The sequence below is a fragment of the Anthonomus grandis genome, chromosome 15 (genome assembly GCF_022605725.1).
Source record: "Anthonomus grandis grandis chromosome 15, icAntGran1.3, whole genome shotgun sequence".
Taxonomy (NCBI): domain Eukaryota; kingdom Metazoa; phylum Arthropoda; class Insecta; order Coleoptera; family Curculionidae; genus Anthonomus; species Anthonomus grandis.
In genome coordinates this window covers 12421722-12438911 of record NC_065560.1, presented here as the reverse complement: position 1 = coordinate 12438911, position 17190 = coordinate 12421722, and the positions used below count along the sequence as shown (strand labels likewise).

General features: G+C 32.6%; 1 protein-coding gene across 3 annotated transcripts in view; it reads left to right on the top strand.

Annotated features, from left to right (window-relative positions):
- The window catches only part of LOC126745283 (ubiquitin carboxyl-terminal hydrolase 32), a 144466-nt gene extending 128222 nt beyond the window's left edge, over positions 1 to 16244 (top strand). For 2 of the 3 annotated variants that reach the window (XM_050453050.1, XM_050453048.1), the window contains exons 30-31: positions 4553 to 4722; positions 10467 to 16244. In XM_050453050.1, coding sequence (XP_050309007.1) covers positions 4553 to 4722; positions 10467 to 10534 — 238 coding nt within the window. In that variant the 3' untranslated portion in view covers positions 10535 to 16244. Of the gene's footprint in view, positions 1 to 4552; positions 4766 to 10466 lie in introns of all 3 variants that reach the window. The other variant, XM_050453049.1, reaches the window with a different exon arrangement.
- Positions 16245 to 17190: the final 946 nt, after the last annotated feature.

Here is a 17190-nt window from a genome sequence, read left to right as displayed (position 1 = left end):
AAAAAAACAATTGTAGGTGGGTTAAATTTTGTCCCTATACTACGAGACGGAAATATTTGTCAGTGACATCACAAACGACCAACAAGCAACACAACTAGAGTGGCTAAAAATAATGTTTAATTCCCACTATACAAAATCTATTGATAGCTTGCAAAATGTGACTTACTCTAATGGTGTGACCTAGCTGATCTGGTCGAACGTTGTACTTAGTAAAACTTTGCGCGGCGCGCCGGTGCCAAGTTTATTACTTGTCTTTTTCTCTCGCGGTAAATCTATAATTGCGGTAAATGGAGCAGCAATCCGACCAGCCTTTAATTTTAGCAGAATGGCAACGCCTAGCCAACATACCTGCATTTGTTGCTCTTTCATTCCATAGACGTGTTTGGGGGTTTATTCTAATAAATATTTTGAGTAATTTGTAATAAATAGGTATTTTAAGTAAAATAATTTTTTTATAAAATGGAAGACGAAGCTTCGTCAAGTTCTGGTCCGCCTGCTAAAAAAGCAAAAAGGAAATATTTGACTTCTGGCGAACATCAATTAGTGAAAACTGTATATGAAAGTGTTCGTGCTAGAAATCCAGATTTGTCTGTTGAGGACGCGGCATAATTATGCGGGAATTTAACAAAATTAAGTTCCAGGACAGTTTTTAGATGTCTTAAAGCAAAAGAAGAAAAGCAAGTGGAGACAAGAGGCAGAAAAAAGATTGTGCTAGATGATTACATAAAATATGCCATTCGCTGGAAAGTGCACAGTTTTTTCTTTAGGAACGAGATACCAACAATAAAGAAAATTAAGACAGAACTTACTGCTGATAATTCTTTACCCAAAATATCTTTTGGTGTTTTAAAGCGAACATTGCATGAGTTGAATTTTCGATATTTAAAAAGGAACCGCAAAAGTTTTTTAATAGAAAAAAATGAAATCGTATTGTGGCGAAGGATATATTTAAAAGAAATTCGTGAACATCGGCGCGCAGGAAGAAAAATTTATTACACCGATGAAACATGGCTGAATGAAGGACACACCTGTGCAAAAGTATGGCAGGACTTAAATGTCACAAATTCGCGGCAAGCCTTTTTGGATGGGCTTTCCACGGGTTTGAAAGCTCCTTCTGGCAAGGGCCGTCGCCTAATTATTACACATATAGGTAGTGATTCTGGATTTCTGGAAGGTAATCTGAACGTTTTTGAATAAAAGAAAACTGGTGACTACCACGAAGATATGAACGCAGAGGTTTTTGAAAAGTGGTTTTCGTCGGTATTGGTGCAAGTAGACCCCGGTTCAGTTATCGTCATAGATAATGCGCCTTATCATAGTCGGCGAGTGGAAAAAATACCAACGATTGCTTGGCGAAAAGGAGACATAAGAGACTAGTTAAAATCAAAAGGGGACATACGATTCGACGAAGATATGCTCAAGGTACAATTGCTCGATATTGTTCGTATCCACAAAAACCAGTACATTAAATATGTTGTTGATGAAATGGTGCGAGAACGTGGTGTTAAAATATTGCGTTTACCGCCGTACGAACTAAACCCTATAGAACTTATATGGGCACAAATAAAAGGTGAAGTTGCTAGTAAAAATAAAACGTTTAAATTGAATGACGTAAAAGTTTTATTAAACGAAGCTATTGGTGGCGTAACAGCAACTAACTGGCAAAAGTGCATCGGACATGTGATCAAGGAAGAACAAAAAATGTGGGATTTGGATATTTAAGTTGAAGTTGTAGTTGAACCACTTATTATAACTCCTGGTTCCGCAAACAGTGATAGTGATACTGACAATAATTCTTCTTTAAATTCTTATGAAACCTCAGATAGCGAATGACAAATTTAAAAAATAATGTCCAGTCAATAATAAATCATCTTGTCATATCTTGTTTAGTCAATTTTAAAACACCCTGTAGATTAAATTTATTTTTAAAAGTGCCTCTTGTCTTTCCCATTCACATTAGTTGTTATAGACTAATAAACCTTAGAAACTATACCTCTAATTTTGTCTTTTTTCTATTAGTATTTTTTGCAATAGAAAAAGCCGCCATGTATGTGTTCCAATTATATGGCCGATAATTTATAAGAACCCAAGTGCTAAATTGAGCAAAATATCAGGGATATTTTATGCAAAATTACTTATACTAGAAACAAAATTTTTAATTTTTTATAAACGTTCTATTAATTACCTAAACTCGACCTAAATAGTAGGTATATTCATTTTTAAAAAATGCATACGCCGCCGCTGGAATCCACTCCTCTCGCCCCTAAAACGTCTTGGCGGCCCTAATGCTAACAATGAGTCACTGACAATTATTTCCGTCTCGTAGTATAAGTACTTCAAAGAGTTAAATGTAACTGCAAAATTACCAAATTTTCGGTTCAGGTAAAACCAGACACCAGCCACCAGCAAACAATTTGTTATAAGGCTTTGTGAAATCTGACGTACAGCCGAATACAAGAAATGTTTTTTTTTTTGGCTTGGTGGTGAAATAAACTGAAAACATTTCAGATATTGCTCTAAAACTGTTTCCCGCATAATGCCACTTAATTAGGGCTATTTTTTCGTCGATTGAATAATTGGACATAGTTATGCATAACGCGACCAAGCGCCAAATTCATTTTTTTGGTATTATTGTGTCATCTGACGGCCAAATACCACGTTTATCTACGAAAAAAATCTCGAGCGTTAGAAATCTATAGTTAAGGATATATTTTAAATTAAACTAAGCGCCAAACGGTTGATAACACTAGTTGAATTTTGCATAAAACGACTAAATGCCACGAAATTGCGTAGGTCAATTAAACGCCATGATACTGGGCGCTTGGCTTAGTAATGCAAATAGCAGTTAAGTTCGGTCACGTGATCTGGCACCGAAAAATAGGTAATATATATCGCGTGATATTTGTCAAATTTGGATCATTTTTCTCGCAGATGCATTTACCGAACTTTTCTTGAGTAATTTAATTTAAATTTTCAAAAAATCCTGACTGCTATTTTACTAAATCGCGCATATGAAATAAATTTAGAGGTAAGTAGATACCAAACTATCTAGTGCTACTATGAAATGGGACAGTAATAGAACTTTTTAGATAATCGTTAGTTGTTACAAAGAAACTCTAGTTTTATTTGAAGTTTTTCAAGGTATACTATAGCTATGCAGTTGTAATTTGCTTAGCTTATTATGTTAGTAAATAAAATGGTTTAGTTTTACTGTAATTTTGTTGTTTCTTTTACTTTAAAAGAAAAAGTGCTTTTACAGGATTTTCTAAAAGATCTGTAAGGGTTTTAAATAGTCACATTTCATTTTAAGTCGGTGTTTCTAACAGAATTTTCAGCTGTTCATAAACTACCTTAATGAAAAATAGGGCTGTCAGTCGAAATATATAGTCTAAAAAGAAAAACATGGCATTGCATAAACATGCGATGCGACAAGTTTGGCGTGTGGTTCAATTTTGTAAAATAAAAAACCTAATAACAAGTAAAAAAGCATAACCAGACTAGGTAAAAATTTTTATCATAACTCCTAAACTTTATTATTTTTTGCTAAAAGCCTACATAGTATAATTTAAAATAGTGTCTTGGATATAGCTTGCAAAAATTAGATCTGTATTAGACTTTATCGATTTTTAAGGGCATTCGAAACTTAATTGTGTTTTCCTACAATTGTCATTCTGGCGCTTGATCGCATTATGCATAACTACGTCCAATTCATACTTGTTTTTAAATATCGACTGTCACTGATTTATTGACACTTCTCTTCACGTCAGTGACATTATTCATTTTACTGGTGCCCATTTGGTTTTATCTGAACCGAAAATTTGTTAATTTTGCAGTTACATTTAATTGAATAATTCAAGATTCGCTTATTAAAATTTTTTGAAACTTTGCACAAGGGTTTGCCAGATTGGTCTTTTCAAAAAGTAATCTTACATTTTTTATGTAAAATGTACAGAGAAGCAATAATAATTGATCCCCTTAAAATTTACATGAGATTTCCTATGTTCCGCTCGGCGACGCACCACCCGGTATAATCGTTTCATTTAGTTAATAGCGTCTGGCATTCGGAAACATGTTAGCCTGACATCATGAAAATCAATCAAATTGTCAACAACAGGAAATAATTTTGGGCGAACATTAAGAATTTGCATGCGAGCAAAGTGCCTAGATAAGTTATGAATAAAATAAACAGAAGGGAGTCCAAACGGGACACCTGGAGAGCTATTCAGTTCAGCAGGACATCAGACAGACCATAATAAAAAGTTTTGTCATCAACAAGGCATGGCTGACTTTGTCAAATGCCTTGCTACAGTCGGTGTATTTTTCATGAGATTCATGACTCTTTTCAAAGTTCGTATCGGCAATATTTACTAACATAACACATTGCTCAAATATTTTTGGAATTACTGATTAAATACGTATAGGCCTATAGTTATTGACTTTGATTATCTTTTCATTTTTATGAGAATGCCAGATTGTGAGGACTAGTTAAATATGAGATATTCTTATTGTGGATATTGTCTGCTATTTCTTTTAATTCTTCCATATATTTCAGATGTTCCTACAACAATGCGAAGATCCCTCGTATAGACACAAGTTCGGCCTACATATTGTTTTACGAACGATCCGGTCTGGAATATAAACCGTACCTGCCGAGAATGGTGCCATCTAGTGATAATAATCAGTCCGGGACAGACGACCTGGACGAATGCGAGAACGAGCTACGTAAGCAGAATTGTTCAATACAATAATGTGTTAATTTATTGTGGTTAGTTTGTTTGTTTTAACGTTTTCTTTTGTTATTTAGTATGCATCAATGAAATTGAAATCATTTTAAATGCATATACTTTGTGGATCGATTTTGTTATGCCATGTATTTTGTTTGAGCCAGAGCTACGTTTTGGTGTCCTAAATAACTAAATGTCGACGCCGTCACGACAAAAAGGCGTAAGTGCCAACCAGCAAATTTTACAGGAGATTAAAATTAATACTGCTTGTTCTAAATGCTTGGATAAGTTTTATTGTTTACAAACTGATAAAGTGGTGTTTAAAATGAAGAATTTTATTTTAAAAAATGTAAAAAACATTTTAGTTTTCTATTATAAATATTGTTTTGTCGTTTACGCCTTTTCTAATAAAATCTTTTCTATCATTACGGTCTTTACGCCTTTCTAATTGGACTTACGCCTTCTCTAAAAAATGTGTATAGTTTAAAAATGGTAGTTAGACTGTAGATACGCCCTTGCCCATTTTATTAAAAAAAGTTCTTGGCGCTTAGATGAAAATTTAAAAAAATAAAAAACAATAATAAATAATCGTTTTTATTAAAAATATTTTAAAAAAATTACAAATAAGTAACATAAACATTTATAAAACAAAAATAAAATCAAATTCTTTCTAAAAGGAAGTAAAATATCTAAATAGAAAATAGCAAAACACTAAAAAATTATTATTTTTTCATAAAAAAATATTTTATAAAAAAAAAACAAAACATTCTTTGGAAACTAAACTTAAAAAAAGCGAAATAGAAAAAGTATGTAAATCTGAATAAGCTATTAATCTTTGCTGTTATCTTCCATATCGGTTTCAGGTAGCACATCAGGTACTTTGTTATTACAAGTAAGGGAAAAGTATTCGGAATGATAATGCTTTTTAATAGACAATTTTTTTAATAAATTTGTCAGATCTTGATATTTTAATTTATTAATTGGTAATTCATTTGTATACGTGCGGCAAGGTAATTTTCGATAACTCCAATCAACTTTATAAAATTGTAATTCTCAATCATAACTTGTGGAAATCTCAATGCAAGTTAAATCTAATTTGGAAAGCTTTGCCTTTTTTATATATGTTATTTTAATTTCGGTACCATCTGTTGCCTTAATCTTTTTTAAAGAACTTACTGCTTTCCAATCCAAAAAGTCAGAAAAATTAATTTGAACTACCTCATATGGCTTAGGCCGCTTTCTAGCATTCCTAATGACAGACGCCACTAAAAAGCACCCGATTCCCGTCACCATTCGGCTATCTCCGACTGTCCCATTCGGATATTTAAATATTATGTGAATGGCGGGCAACTAACAAAAGAGCAATGTTTGCTGCTAGAAGCAGCGGTTTCTGGCAATAAGAATTAATGTAAATAATAATTAATGGAATAATAATTTAATTAAAATAAAAAATAACCTTTCTGGAATAATACTTTTTTAAATTTATTTATAAAATAATTTTATAAATGCTGCAAAGACATGTATATGACTGATTTCAAAAGAAACTTAATTATTTTATGCTAAAATATTAATTTACAATTCGCAGTTTCGATTAATACTCATAAAAAGAAACTGCAAAAAACTTATGAGATAGGTAATGTTTCTACAAATATTTGCCTAAAACTTACATAAAAAATTATAATACACATATACATATATACTTAAACCTATAAAAATATTCCTACTATTATATAAAGAAAATACTGATAAATAGAAAAAAATATACAATTTATTATTTTTATTTACTGCTCCTTCTTCTTCTTCTTCTTCTTTGATGGAAAATAAACTTTTTTGTCCATTTTTAGTTTACCTGTATTTGTATTATTTACCTGTTCCATCATTGATGTCAGTTGTCTCATGCACCTAGACATTTACAGGTATATGTTAATATATCTTATATAATTTTATAAAAAGATAACTTACATATCATAAGTTTCATCATTTAAAGATCTTAAAAAGTTTGATACACTTTCAATTTCTCTTGTTGATTGCTTGTTCAATTGTTGTACTGCTACTTCTTGATTTTCAGTAATCTTCTCATTAACAAACATTTCAATTTCTAGACTATGGCTAGCTTCAATATTATTGGAAGAACATTCCCCAAGGAGTTCACCTAAAACAGAATCGCTTCCCTTCCTTTGCTCACACACCATAATGAACATTTCAAATTGCTACAAATTACCTCTAAAATCACTTCGATTGCAACAATATACTTTTTCAATCTTGTCTTCAATTTTCCTTGTGCGAACAAGTGCATAGTTTGTGCCTATTTTATGCTCTCTTAACTATTCCTCAAATCTTTCTTCTCTGGAAAAATGGAAAGTTGAGGACTCTATTTTGTTATCATGACTTGTAAATGAGCTGTAAATGAGCTTCAAGTCTTTGATAAGTCTCACAAGAATACTTAGTCTCTTTGCATAAGGAACAAGAAATGTGTGACTTTGAGTTATCTGGGAGCTGCTGCTTATGAATAACTTTAATACGTTTGTTCTTAGCTGAAATGGAAGAAAACATTTTACTGCATAAGTGGCACATATTTTTGTTGATAGTTTGGTCCTGATTCTGATGGTTTTGAGTAGGGCTGGTAGGGCAGTCTATCTTTACAGCTAAAATCGCTGAATTGGAATTAATACAGCTTTTCAGGTATTATTTTAAACCACTATAAACAACAATATGGTCAATATTTCACAAAGAAACAAGTTCAGTATAATCGCAATAATTGATCAAATTAGTTGGAGCTTTTTTACGAAAGTAAACAACCAACAAACGCAAAAAAAGCGGGAACATTCCTGTCGTTATTCTTGTCATTCACGTCAAACGATCGAATTTTTCTCTGAACATACACGATCACCGGCGGGAATCGGGTGCTTTTTAGTGGCGTCTCCTAATGACAGTAGGCCATTCTGAGGGTGCTTGAATGTTCATGGATGCAGTATATTTTTCAATAACGGCGTGAACACTATCTACTGGCATATAGGTATGCCCCGCTACTAAATAAGTTATTGAAATATCGGTTACATGCAGTGAATTTTGTAAAAAGTATGACAACATATTTAGCATGAATTTGTTTTTGTTTTGCCCTGGGCAATTATCGCAAAATAAGGACAGTGATTGAAACTTACCACCTCGATCAACTTGAAGTAAGTAGGTGTATAAATTAGTGCAAATATCATTAACACCGCACTTTCCGTTCTTTTCGCCCCATAGTTAACATATTCCGTCTTTTGATTTACTTTCATAAACTGTAAAATTGTAAACAGCATACTTCCTTGAAAAACCGAAAATCATACTTGGGCCATGTGGTGTAGAAAGAACTTTTTGTAGGTCAAACGACACGACAAGAAACCCGTCTTTCGAAGATTTTTCCTGCTCTGCAAGAAAAATCCGTTTTGCTTCATCTTTTTCTTTGGTGTGTTTTAAGTTGTCATGTTTTACGGAATCAGTTTTTTCAACATCTGGAATATTTTTGTATTTTTCACATTTCAGACACTTTTTTAGGTCTTTGTATTCCAATATTTTTCTTTAAAAATTTTTCTAAACGCTGAGAGTTTAATCGGTTTATTTCCATGACTCTTTACTACCGATTCGTACATTCTAAACAGATTTTGTACATCTCTAATTTCGCTTGAAAGATACAACCTATTACTTGAGGCACGGCAATAATGTGAGGGCACTCTCGGCAGACTTTTTATAAAATTGTCAAACTCATTTATTTGATCTTCATTCATTTTGTGCTTGGGCGTATGTTTTCCTCTATGGTCCCTATTTTCTTTTAGTTTTCCTTGAATGGAGTTTCTAATTATTTTTTGTGTAATGTTTAAAGTGTTAATTACAAACTGTTGACAAACTCGAACTTGCATCCCTTCCTTCATGAAATAATATTGGTATGTAAGGCCCCTCCTTGACGATTCCTTTTTAGTCCTCTTACGTTTTATTGGTACTACATTAACACATCCATTCAAAAAACTTTTTTTTCCACTGAACTCTCCATACTCCAATAAAGCGAGAAAAGTTCTATCTCTCCTCCTCCGTAAAAGCATTGCAGTTGTTTACACATTTTTTATTCAAACAGGGATTTGGTAAAATAGACTTGGCCTTTACTGTTTCATTTTTATAATTTAAATGAGATAAACCTGAATTTCGCAGTCTTTTGTTTCTAAGGCACTTACTTTCTGCCTTTTTTTCTTCCTTCCTATTAAATAATTGCTGCTAGAGGTAGATTCGGCACTAGATTGGTTACTGTCATCAGAAAAAGACATGCTAGTAGAAGATAATACGTCAGAGTCACAAGGACTGTTGTTTTCGGTTGATGGGCCTGCTGCATCCTTTTTTTTTTTGTTGATTATTTTCATCTTCCGGTATTTTGTCACTAAATTGCTCTGGATACAGCGCATCTTCATTGTTTGAGTCTGAATAGTCTACTAAACGTGATCTTACACTACTACAAGTTTCAGTCACAGTTTCGTCAGTTTCAAGTAAAACATCAGTCTCACATTTTTCAGTCTTATCGGAAATACATTGTAACGAAGTAAAAGAAATATCTTGGTCACCTAAGATATAGTTAACAATATTTACAGGACCTTCTCCTTGTTCCCCAAAGAGAATGTCATGTTGCAAAGCTTCATTAAATATGATAATATTGGTTCTTGTATCAGCTAAAGCCTTATTTGGTGATTCTGGTGCAATTACTACTTGTTCTTGCGCCATTTTAACATTTTTCGACTTCGAGACATCTGAAAAAAAACTTATTATTATAACATAGGGGGGTTATTATTATTATTTTTTTTTTTGTTAAATAACACAAAAAACTATACTGTATAAAACTCTCTTAAAAAATCTTTCATGACACAGGTGTAACTAAATAAAAATTATTTATTTTTTATAGCTACTTTGTTTTTCAAACAATCATAACAGTTTATTATTTAAATTAAGTATATTTTTTTATTACTTTAAAATATAACTAATAATAATTATTATACACAATAGTACTATTATTAATTTCTTATTACTAAATTTAATGATTTTACATTTTGGTTTCTTAAGGCGTAAGCGACACATCTTCACTTAATTTTAAAGTTAAATTATGTACCTATTTTTTGCACAACATTAGCGTGCATTATGTAATTATTAAAATTAATATTGCATTAATTAAAATAAGCAATAATTTACAACGGAAGTTTAACTTTTGTAGCAGATAGACTAATCTAAACTTTGTGTTACTTGCTTATGGGAGAATGGCGGTTTGTAAATGTTTAAAAATTGTAGTTTCAAAAGGCGTAACCGCCAAAAACACAATTAAGGGCTTTTTTACCTATATTAAAAACAAATGTTCATTTCAATATGACAATTCACCTTATAAAGTTAAATCCAGTCAAAATAACCCATAAATACTAATTATTTATACTTACCTTGATATAAAATTTGCACCGGGCGTAAGAGCACCTTTCACCGTGGGAGTTAAACGATCACTAATGGAAAATCGGCATAAAGTGGCGCTTACAAATCTTTAGGGTCAAATTAGAGCGAATATAATTTTTTGTCGCTTGCGTTCAATACACCAAAAGATGAGTCGTTTAAAGAGGAATTCGTTTCAATTAAAATCTCAATTTTGATTTTTTGGCACTTACGCCTTTTTGTCGTGACGGCGTCGATGTGTTTTTAAATAACCAAATTGAAAAAGAAAAATTACCTTTTAATTTTCAGAAAACTCGAGATCGTTACCGGAGCGATCTCCAGTCCTAAAATGGATCCGGGATAAATTCACCACATAACAACTCATAAGGCTCCCCAAGCAGTTGAATTTGTTTCATACAGACTGATTTGTTTATTAAAGTAGTAAGGCTTTAAAGGCATTTAAAAAGTATGAGATAATATTAAATATTAAAAGGTCATTTTAACTAGGAAGTGACAATAAATTAAAACGCACTTTCCTCTACTGTGGAATCTTTTTGCGATCTGTATTTACCTTATTGAAATTAATTTACGAAATTATTTTAATTAGGTAGATGTTAATTTGTTTTATATGAATGTTAATAAGGAAAGAAAATTACCAAGAAACGTATTTGTTACTTTTTCAGCTTTTCCGTATGTTATATATAAAAAAATAAAATGGGTTATTAAGTTAGAAAAATGTGGAACTCGCAGTTCTGAAATGTTCAACGTTGTTGTATTTTTAGATCTTGTTAAATTTACGTAAAGGCTTAAGGCGGTCTAACGTGAGGCAATTATGGACAAAAAACTCTGTGTCTATTTGCAGCATGCGATTTGGAGCAAACGCTACAGAATACGACCTACTATCTCTAATTACTACCGACTTACTATCTCTAATTTCGTCAAATGTTTAAACTAATTTATTGTATTCCGAGATGTTATTGAAAACGGTTGATTTTTGTCATTGAAAAAGACAAAAAAAGCAAGATATAGTGTAGAGTTGTAGGTGAATTCTCATGAAAATCGAGATTCCAGTTTTAAAAAACTTATTGCTGGTGACAGAACCTATTCAGACATTTTATACGCATGAGTAAAGATTTTGATAATTTCTTAATTCTGTAGCTCTTATAAGTTCGCAGAAGCAGTGAAATTGAAATCCTATTTTTTGCAATTTATCGATCTTCGCAATATTTCGCTAATGTATCTTTTTTGACGTCATACGTCATTCTATGGTTGCCTGGGTAAGAGTACCGTCACTCAAAGCTATGTAACTTGTGAACTAATGTATGGACTGTTATAAGAAAAAATTCATCTAAGAGATTGCACGCGACGGAAGAAAAAGGACATAAAGCCTCGGGATTTATTGACCAATGTGTTATTTACTATTTACTATTCAAGGAGATAATGGTATGTGAATCTTCAAAGATTCCCTAAAAGACCTGCAAAAAGTGCGAAGACTGTTAGAGAGGAGTTTAAAGGCGGCATAATTATTCTTGGCAGGATAATTACCTTTGGAATTGGTAATACTTTTAAAAATACGAGAATAAATTTAAAAATCGAGAACATGATTAGAAGTGAGAACTTAGAACTAAGGATTCGGTTTAAATTATGTTTTTAAGTTGAATCGGTGAGTTCGATAACCATACATGTCCAAAATCCGCGTTTCGAGAAAATCGATAAAAACCTTTTAAAGCTAAAACTACTTAGCATAGACTATCGGCATGCATAGAAAAGTTGTAGATCTCATGGTTGGCAATGTGTTTTTAAGGGTAGTTTTTCAGAAAAAAAATTACCTACCAATGACAGATCAAAAGGGGGACGGACTTGTACGGTTTTTGAACTCAATTCTATATATAAAAAGATATAGGTAAACATTTATTGATTTTTTATATATTTATTCAATACAGAGGAAAAATGCAACTTGAAAACTAATAGCTCAATCATTTTAATTATCATTTTCAGCTTTTGTAGTTTTCCATGAAGTGATGTGGTAATAAAATTCCAATGCTTCACCTTGGGTATAAGTCATTACCTTCTTGATGTCCAGAATTTTTTTTTCAATAATCGGAACAGGTTCTTTATATGCCTTATTATTGGGCAGAGGTGGGCTGTTCTTATGTTCTTTGAGCAATTTAAAAGTTTGGGAGTGTAAATTATCTATATATTCCCACGTTTTAACATATCCTGGATTTGAACTTTCATACAGGAACTGCCTATAGTTTGACACAGCAACCGTTTCCTTCTTAGCACCGGTACCTCGAGTACTACATGTTTTTTTATAGTAATCAGGCCACCAGTTCTTAAAATTAGTAATATCAGTGTATCGGATCTGCTTCACAGTAAATGGCTGCTTGTTCCTGGAGGTCAATATTAAGTTCTCATATTCTTCTGGAATATAAATTTGATCATGTTTTTTAAAATTCCGTTTTGCACAGCCAAAATTCCGGTCACACGGCAAAAACGAATGGCCTTTTACTGGAAAATAATTTTGTTAAATCTCTTGGTTGCCTGTAATTCTAAGAGGAAACGAACCATTGTTTGGTTTCGGTTCTGCCCTGCACATCCATCGGAAAATAAATGCAGTTCAGTGATTTCAGGGGGTATATGTTTCATTATGTAATCATTAAGAAATGAGACACTTCATTAGGTCCATTTTGACCTTGACCTTCATGGTAAGTATAAAAATGGCAAGTATTATCCCTAAGGTTGTGTATTTGGAATGCGAATACCCAGAGCTGCCTAAAATAAAATATTTCCTGGACCGGAATATGCGGGAGTGGCATGTTTTGCATATAATCAAAGGCTAGTCCCATCACTTCTGGTCGTTCAGTACAAAGGGTTTGCACTTCTTTAATTTTGTTATAAAACTTTTTCGCCCGCCTTTTATGAACTATTAGTTCAGCTGCAACCACTCTCTTTGCGTTATCGTTAAGATTAACATCTTTAAGCCTCGTTCCATGTCTTTCGCATTCCGAACATACATCAACCTGGGGTCTTCCGAACTTCAAATTGAAGTTTTCGTTGAAATACTTTAAATAGAATTCGTATTTAACTAAGTTTTCCAACTCTGGATATTTTTCGACAAAAAGGCTATGCATTTTCTTTACAGTCAAAGATGCATCTAAATAACGTACGGTTTTGGAGGAATAATGTGAAACTTTGACCGGAAACGCCTGAATATGCTCTTTAATTTTTTGAGTACATCGCATAATGTACGAGGTCTATTATTATGCCTACCTCTAAGATCGTTTGGTGATTTACCTGCCAAAAGTAGGGTGTTCAGACGCTGAACTTGCCAGTGCGATATGACTTAATAAATGCCTGTTTGCCTACGTTCTATTTGAGCCTTTTAAGACAAAGTACGAAAAGTTTGATTTTCTTTCTTGTTTGTTTTCCGCACTTTTCACGCGATTTCTCTCGATTTGTTTAGTTTCCATTAGTCCTTGGAAATAAGTATCTTGTTCATTTTTTGTCGTACGACTGAGTAGATTAGTTAACACACTTTTTCTTTCTTCCTCAGTAAACTGTTCCATGCATTTCTTTGTACAACTAAAAAATAAAACAGCTATTTCCTCTAACGAACTGCTTCATTTTACAAGTCCCTGTAAATGGGATCATCTGTTGATCTACAGCAACCACTTTCTCTCTCGGTAGCTGCAAACACCCCTGCCATACTGCTTTTATAATAGGACTTACTTTCCAAAATTTGTCAGACCTGCGTACCTCTTCAGCGATGCTGCCATCAATTGACTTAAAATGACGATTTTAAGGTTACTTCTTATAGCAAAAGATCTATATCGAGTCATTGTATCTGCAATAGCTGAAACTTTAGTGGTTTTTGCCCAGTACATTTTGATTTTGGGATATTTTAGACAGGACATCAAACAAACTGTTACTATTAAGAGTCAATTTAAGAGATACTCTTTTAAGTTCAACGTACCTTGCATTTGTGCAATCACACACTTTTTGGAATAACTCATCTTCAAAGTACATGACTAAATACGATTTTGCAGTCCAATCATAACAGAGCTCTGCGCTGCATTCACTAGAGGGCCTTCAAAATTTGGAGGTGCAAAAGTATCATCTCTTCTCCAAGACTTTCGCTTTAAAGGATCTACAGATTGCTTGGCCATTTTTAAGTTTTCTCTCAGGACACTAAGAAGAATTCTATCTTCTTCCTCCTCACTGCTGCTTACTACTTCTTAATTAATTATTTCTTCTTCTCTCCCCATTAAATTATCCATAGTTGAATTTCTTCAATAGTGAATTTCTTCTTCATTATCACACATTTCAATGTCAGAGTCATCATTTCCAATGATTTTTAGTATTTGCTCCAATTTTTCGTCATCTTCCCCTGGCCGAAGCACTCTTTGATTGCCAAAAATTCCTAAAATAACTTTAAAGAGTTAATTTAAAATGTGCATGAGATAGACCCAATGTTCATTTAAATGGACACGAATAACTTATGGTAATACAAAACGTATTTAATTTTTTTATTATTGTAATGTTATTTAAATTTGTCTATTAAACATTTGCAAATAAAAACTTTCACAAAAATCATTACAAAACGTTAAAAAATAGGCTACATACCATCATAACGAGAACCACGTGCAGCCGCCATCACAACAGAAAACAAACAACTGATTCCCAGCACATGTGCACAATTAAAGTCGACTGAATCGGACTGAGCGGCAGCACCGAAGTGTCCAACGTAGTGGATGCGAGGTCTAAGCTGCTTAAATAATAAATTAACGAAACTGGAAACATAAAACTGGCATGTCCATTTAAACGGACGCTAGATCCCAGGAGGATAATATGAAAAGATCATTTTTCATGCACTAAAAACTCCTTGTGCGTGGCTAGAGGCCTCGCACCATTATGTATTTCTGTAGATTACAACTTCTTTGTTTAATTGAATACAGCTGAGAACTTCTTAATGATGCGAGGCCTCTGGACACGCATAATGTGTCGTTTAGTACAAATTTAAAATAAAATTCTTGAGAATTAACAAATTTGTACTAATCATTAAGAATTTGTGAACTGCAGAAAAGCATGATGTAATATAATTAGACCTACATAACGTTTATCTTAAACCTTGTTATTTCCTAATTTCCCCGCAGCCTATGTTAAAGTTGACACCTACTTACTTCAAAAACATGGTCCTCACCTGTTGACATACTTTCTTTTGGCACGTCTGCCTTTAGAAGGAACGAGAGTGAAACAAAATGCACCCACGGCTCGGTTCTACCAGATCCGGACTGTTTTCTATGCCGATGTAACTTATTCGCAGACTTTTTCCTTCAAATCCGTGGCCGAGAATTAATATTTTTTTAGATAGTTCTTTAAACTTTATTTTCTCTAGATTCCAAACCATCTAAGTCATCAGCAACTAAGTCTAGAGTAACTTGAAGAGGGAATGTAATGATTATTATCGCGCGACTTTTGAAATAAATAGAGCAACTGCAGCATGTGAATTAATTGCCTCAATGTAAGGCCACCTTTAGACTTTATGTGAATCTTTTATAAAAATCTTTTTGTTATTTTACTCCTTAAATCTTTATTGTTATATTATGTATATTTAATTTCTATGTGCCGAAAAGATAGTTTTAAAAAAATCTAGTTTCTATTAGTTATTTATTTTTAGTATTATTCAGCGTAAGAAAGGTTTGGTTTTTATTGAAAAATGTTTTATTTAATTTAGCTGTTATGTATCGTAGATACATCATTTTTTTAAATGTAGAATACGCGTATTTTAATTTACTCCGAAGGAGAATAAAGAACGTCATTCTAAGCATTTGTTTTTGCCTAAATTAAGAAACCAAAGATATTGTGCGATTTTGTTTAATTGAGAAAAAATTAATACTATTTTAACCTTGTATATGGTTATGAAACCCATTTGAAAATATTCCACCTAGTCTGATATTCTTATAATCTAATATGTAAGATATTTTATTTTCACATGCTGATGTATAGAACATCCTAATTAAGTAATGTTATTGTAATATTATTATGGTGCCATTATATTATGAATAAAGCTTGTATATTGTTTAAGGATTTGTTTATATTTTTAAGCCACTAGACTCTCGCTGTTAGACCAATAAATTATTTTAATCCAGATGCGAAAATTTCGGCTCGAATGTGTATCTCGGTCCTAGTCGCGTCCCTACTACTGTTAGGACCAAAGCATCCCATAGTTAAGCATCAAATTTAAATATGTTTTATTGTTTTCAACAAAAGATTGTTACGAACAAATTTTACGTACAGTGCTTTCCTTTAATGTCCCTCCCTCTTTATTTTTTGAACGTATCAATTCAAAAAATTGAAACTTGAGGCATATCTTAATGTAATTGATGAATGAATACTATGTTTTAAAGCAAAATTGACAGATAAAAATATCAAGATGCCTGCTGGGCGCCATCTTGGAAAAAAAATTAAATGGAGAGGGTGGTCTTGTGGCACATCATTTTGAAGCTCCTGACAAGTACTTTATAACCCTAGAATATAAATTCAATATCTTTACCTACTACAAAATGCTGGTTCATTTAATAATTACCTGAATACATTAACATTTAACTTGATATATCGGATAAATACATTTGAGTTCAATTGAGAAGATGCTGGGAATGGTTGCCTTAAATTCTTGACACAAGAACAGTCGGTCCGAAATTTCACACCGAACATTTTTAAGTACACTAACGTGATGTTTGTCCTTCTAATGTATGGAGTTTTTTAAAAAGGAATAAGTATCATCCGTACAAAATACAAATGGTACACCAGTTAACTGAAGATGACCCTAATCTAAGAACAGAAAAAAATACAAAATCTAAATTTCTGTCTTAAACTACACAAAATTCGGATAGATAGTTCTTATGGAAGTTACCTTTATTTCTCCCAAGGATCCTACAAATATAAAAATATACGGGGTGTCCCATTTAAAAATTCTGGTATCAAAGTCGGTGCAGCACTTTTTGAACACCCTGTATTGATGAAACCTAAA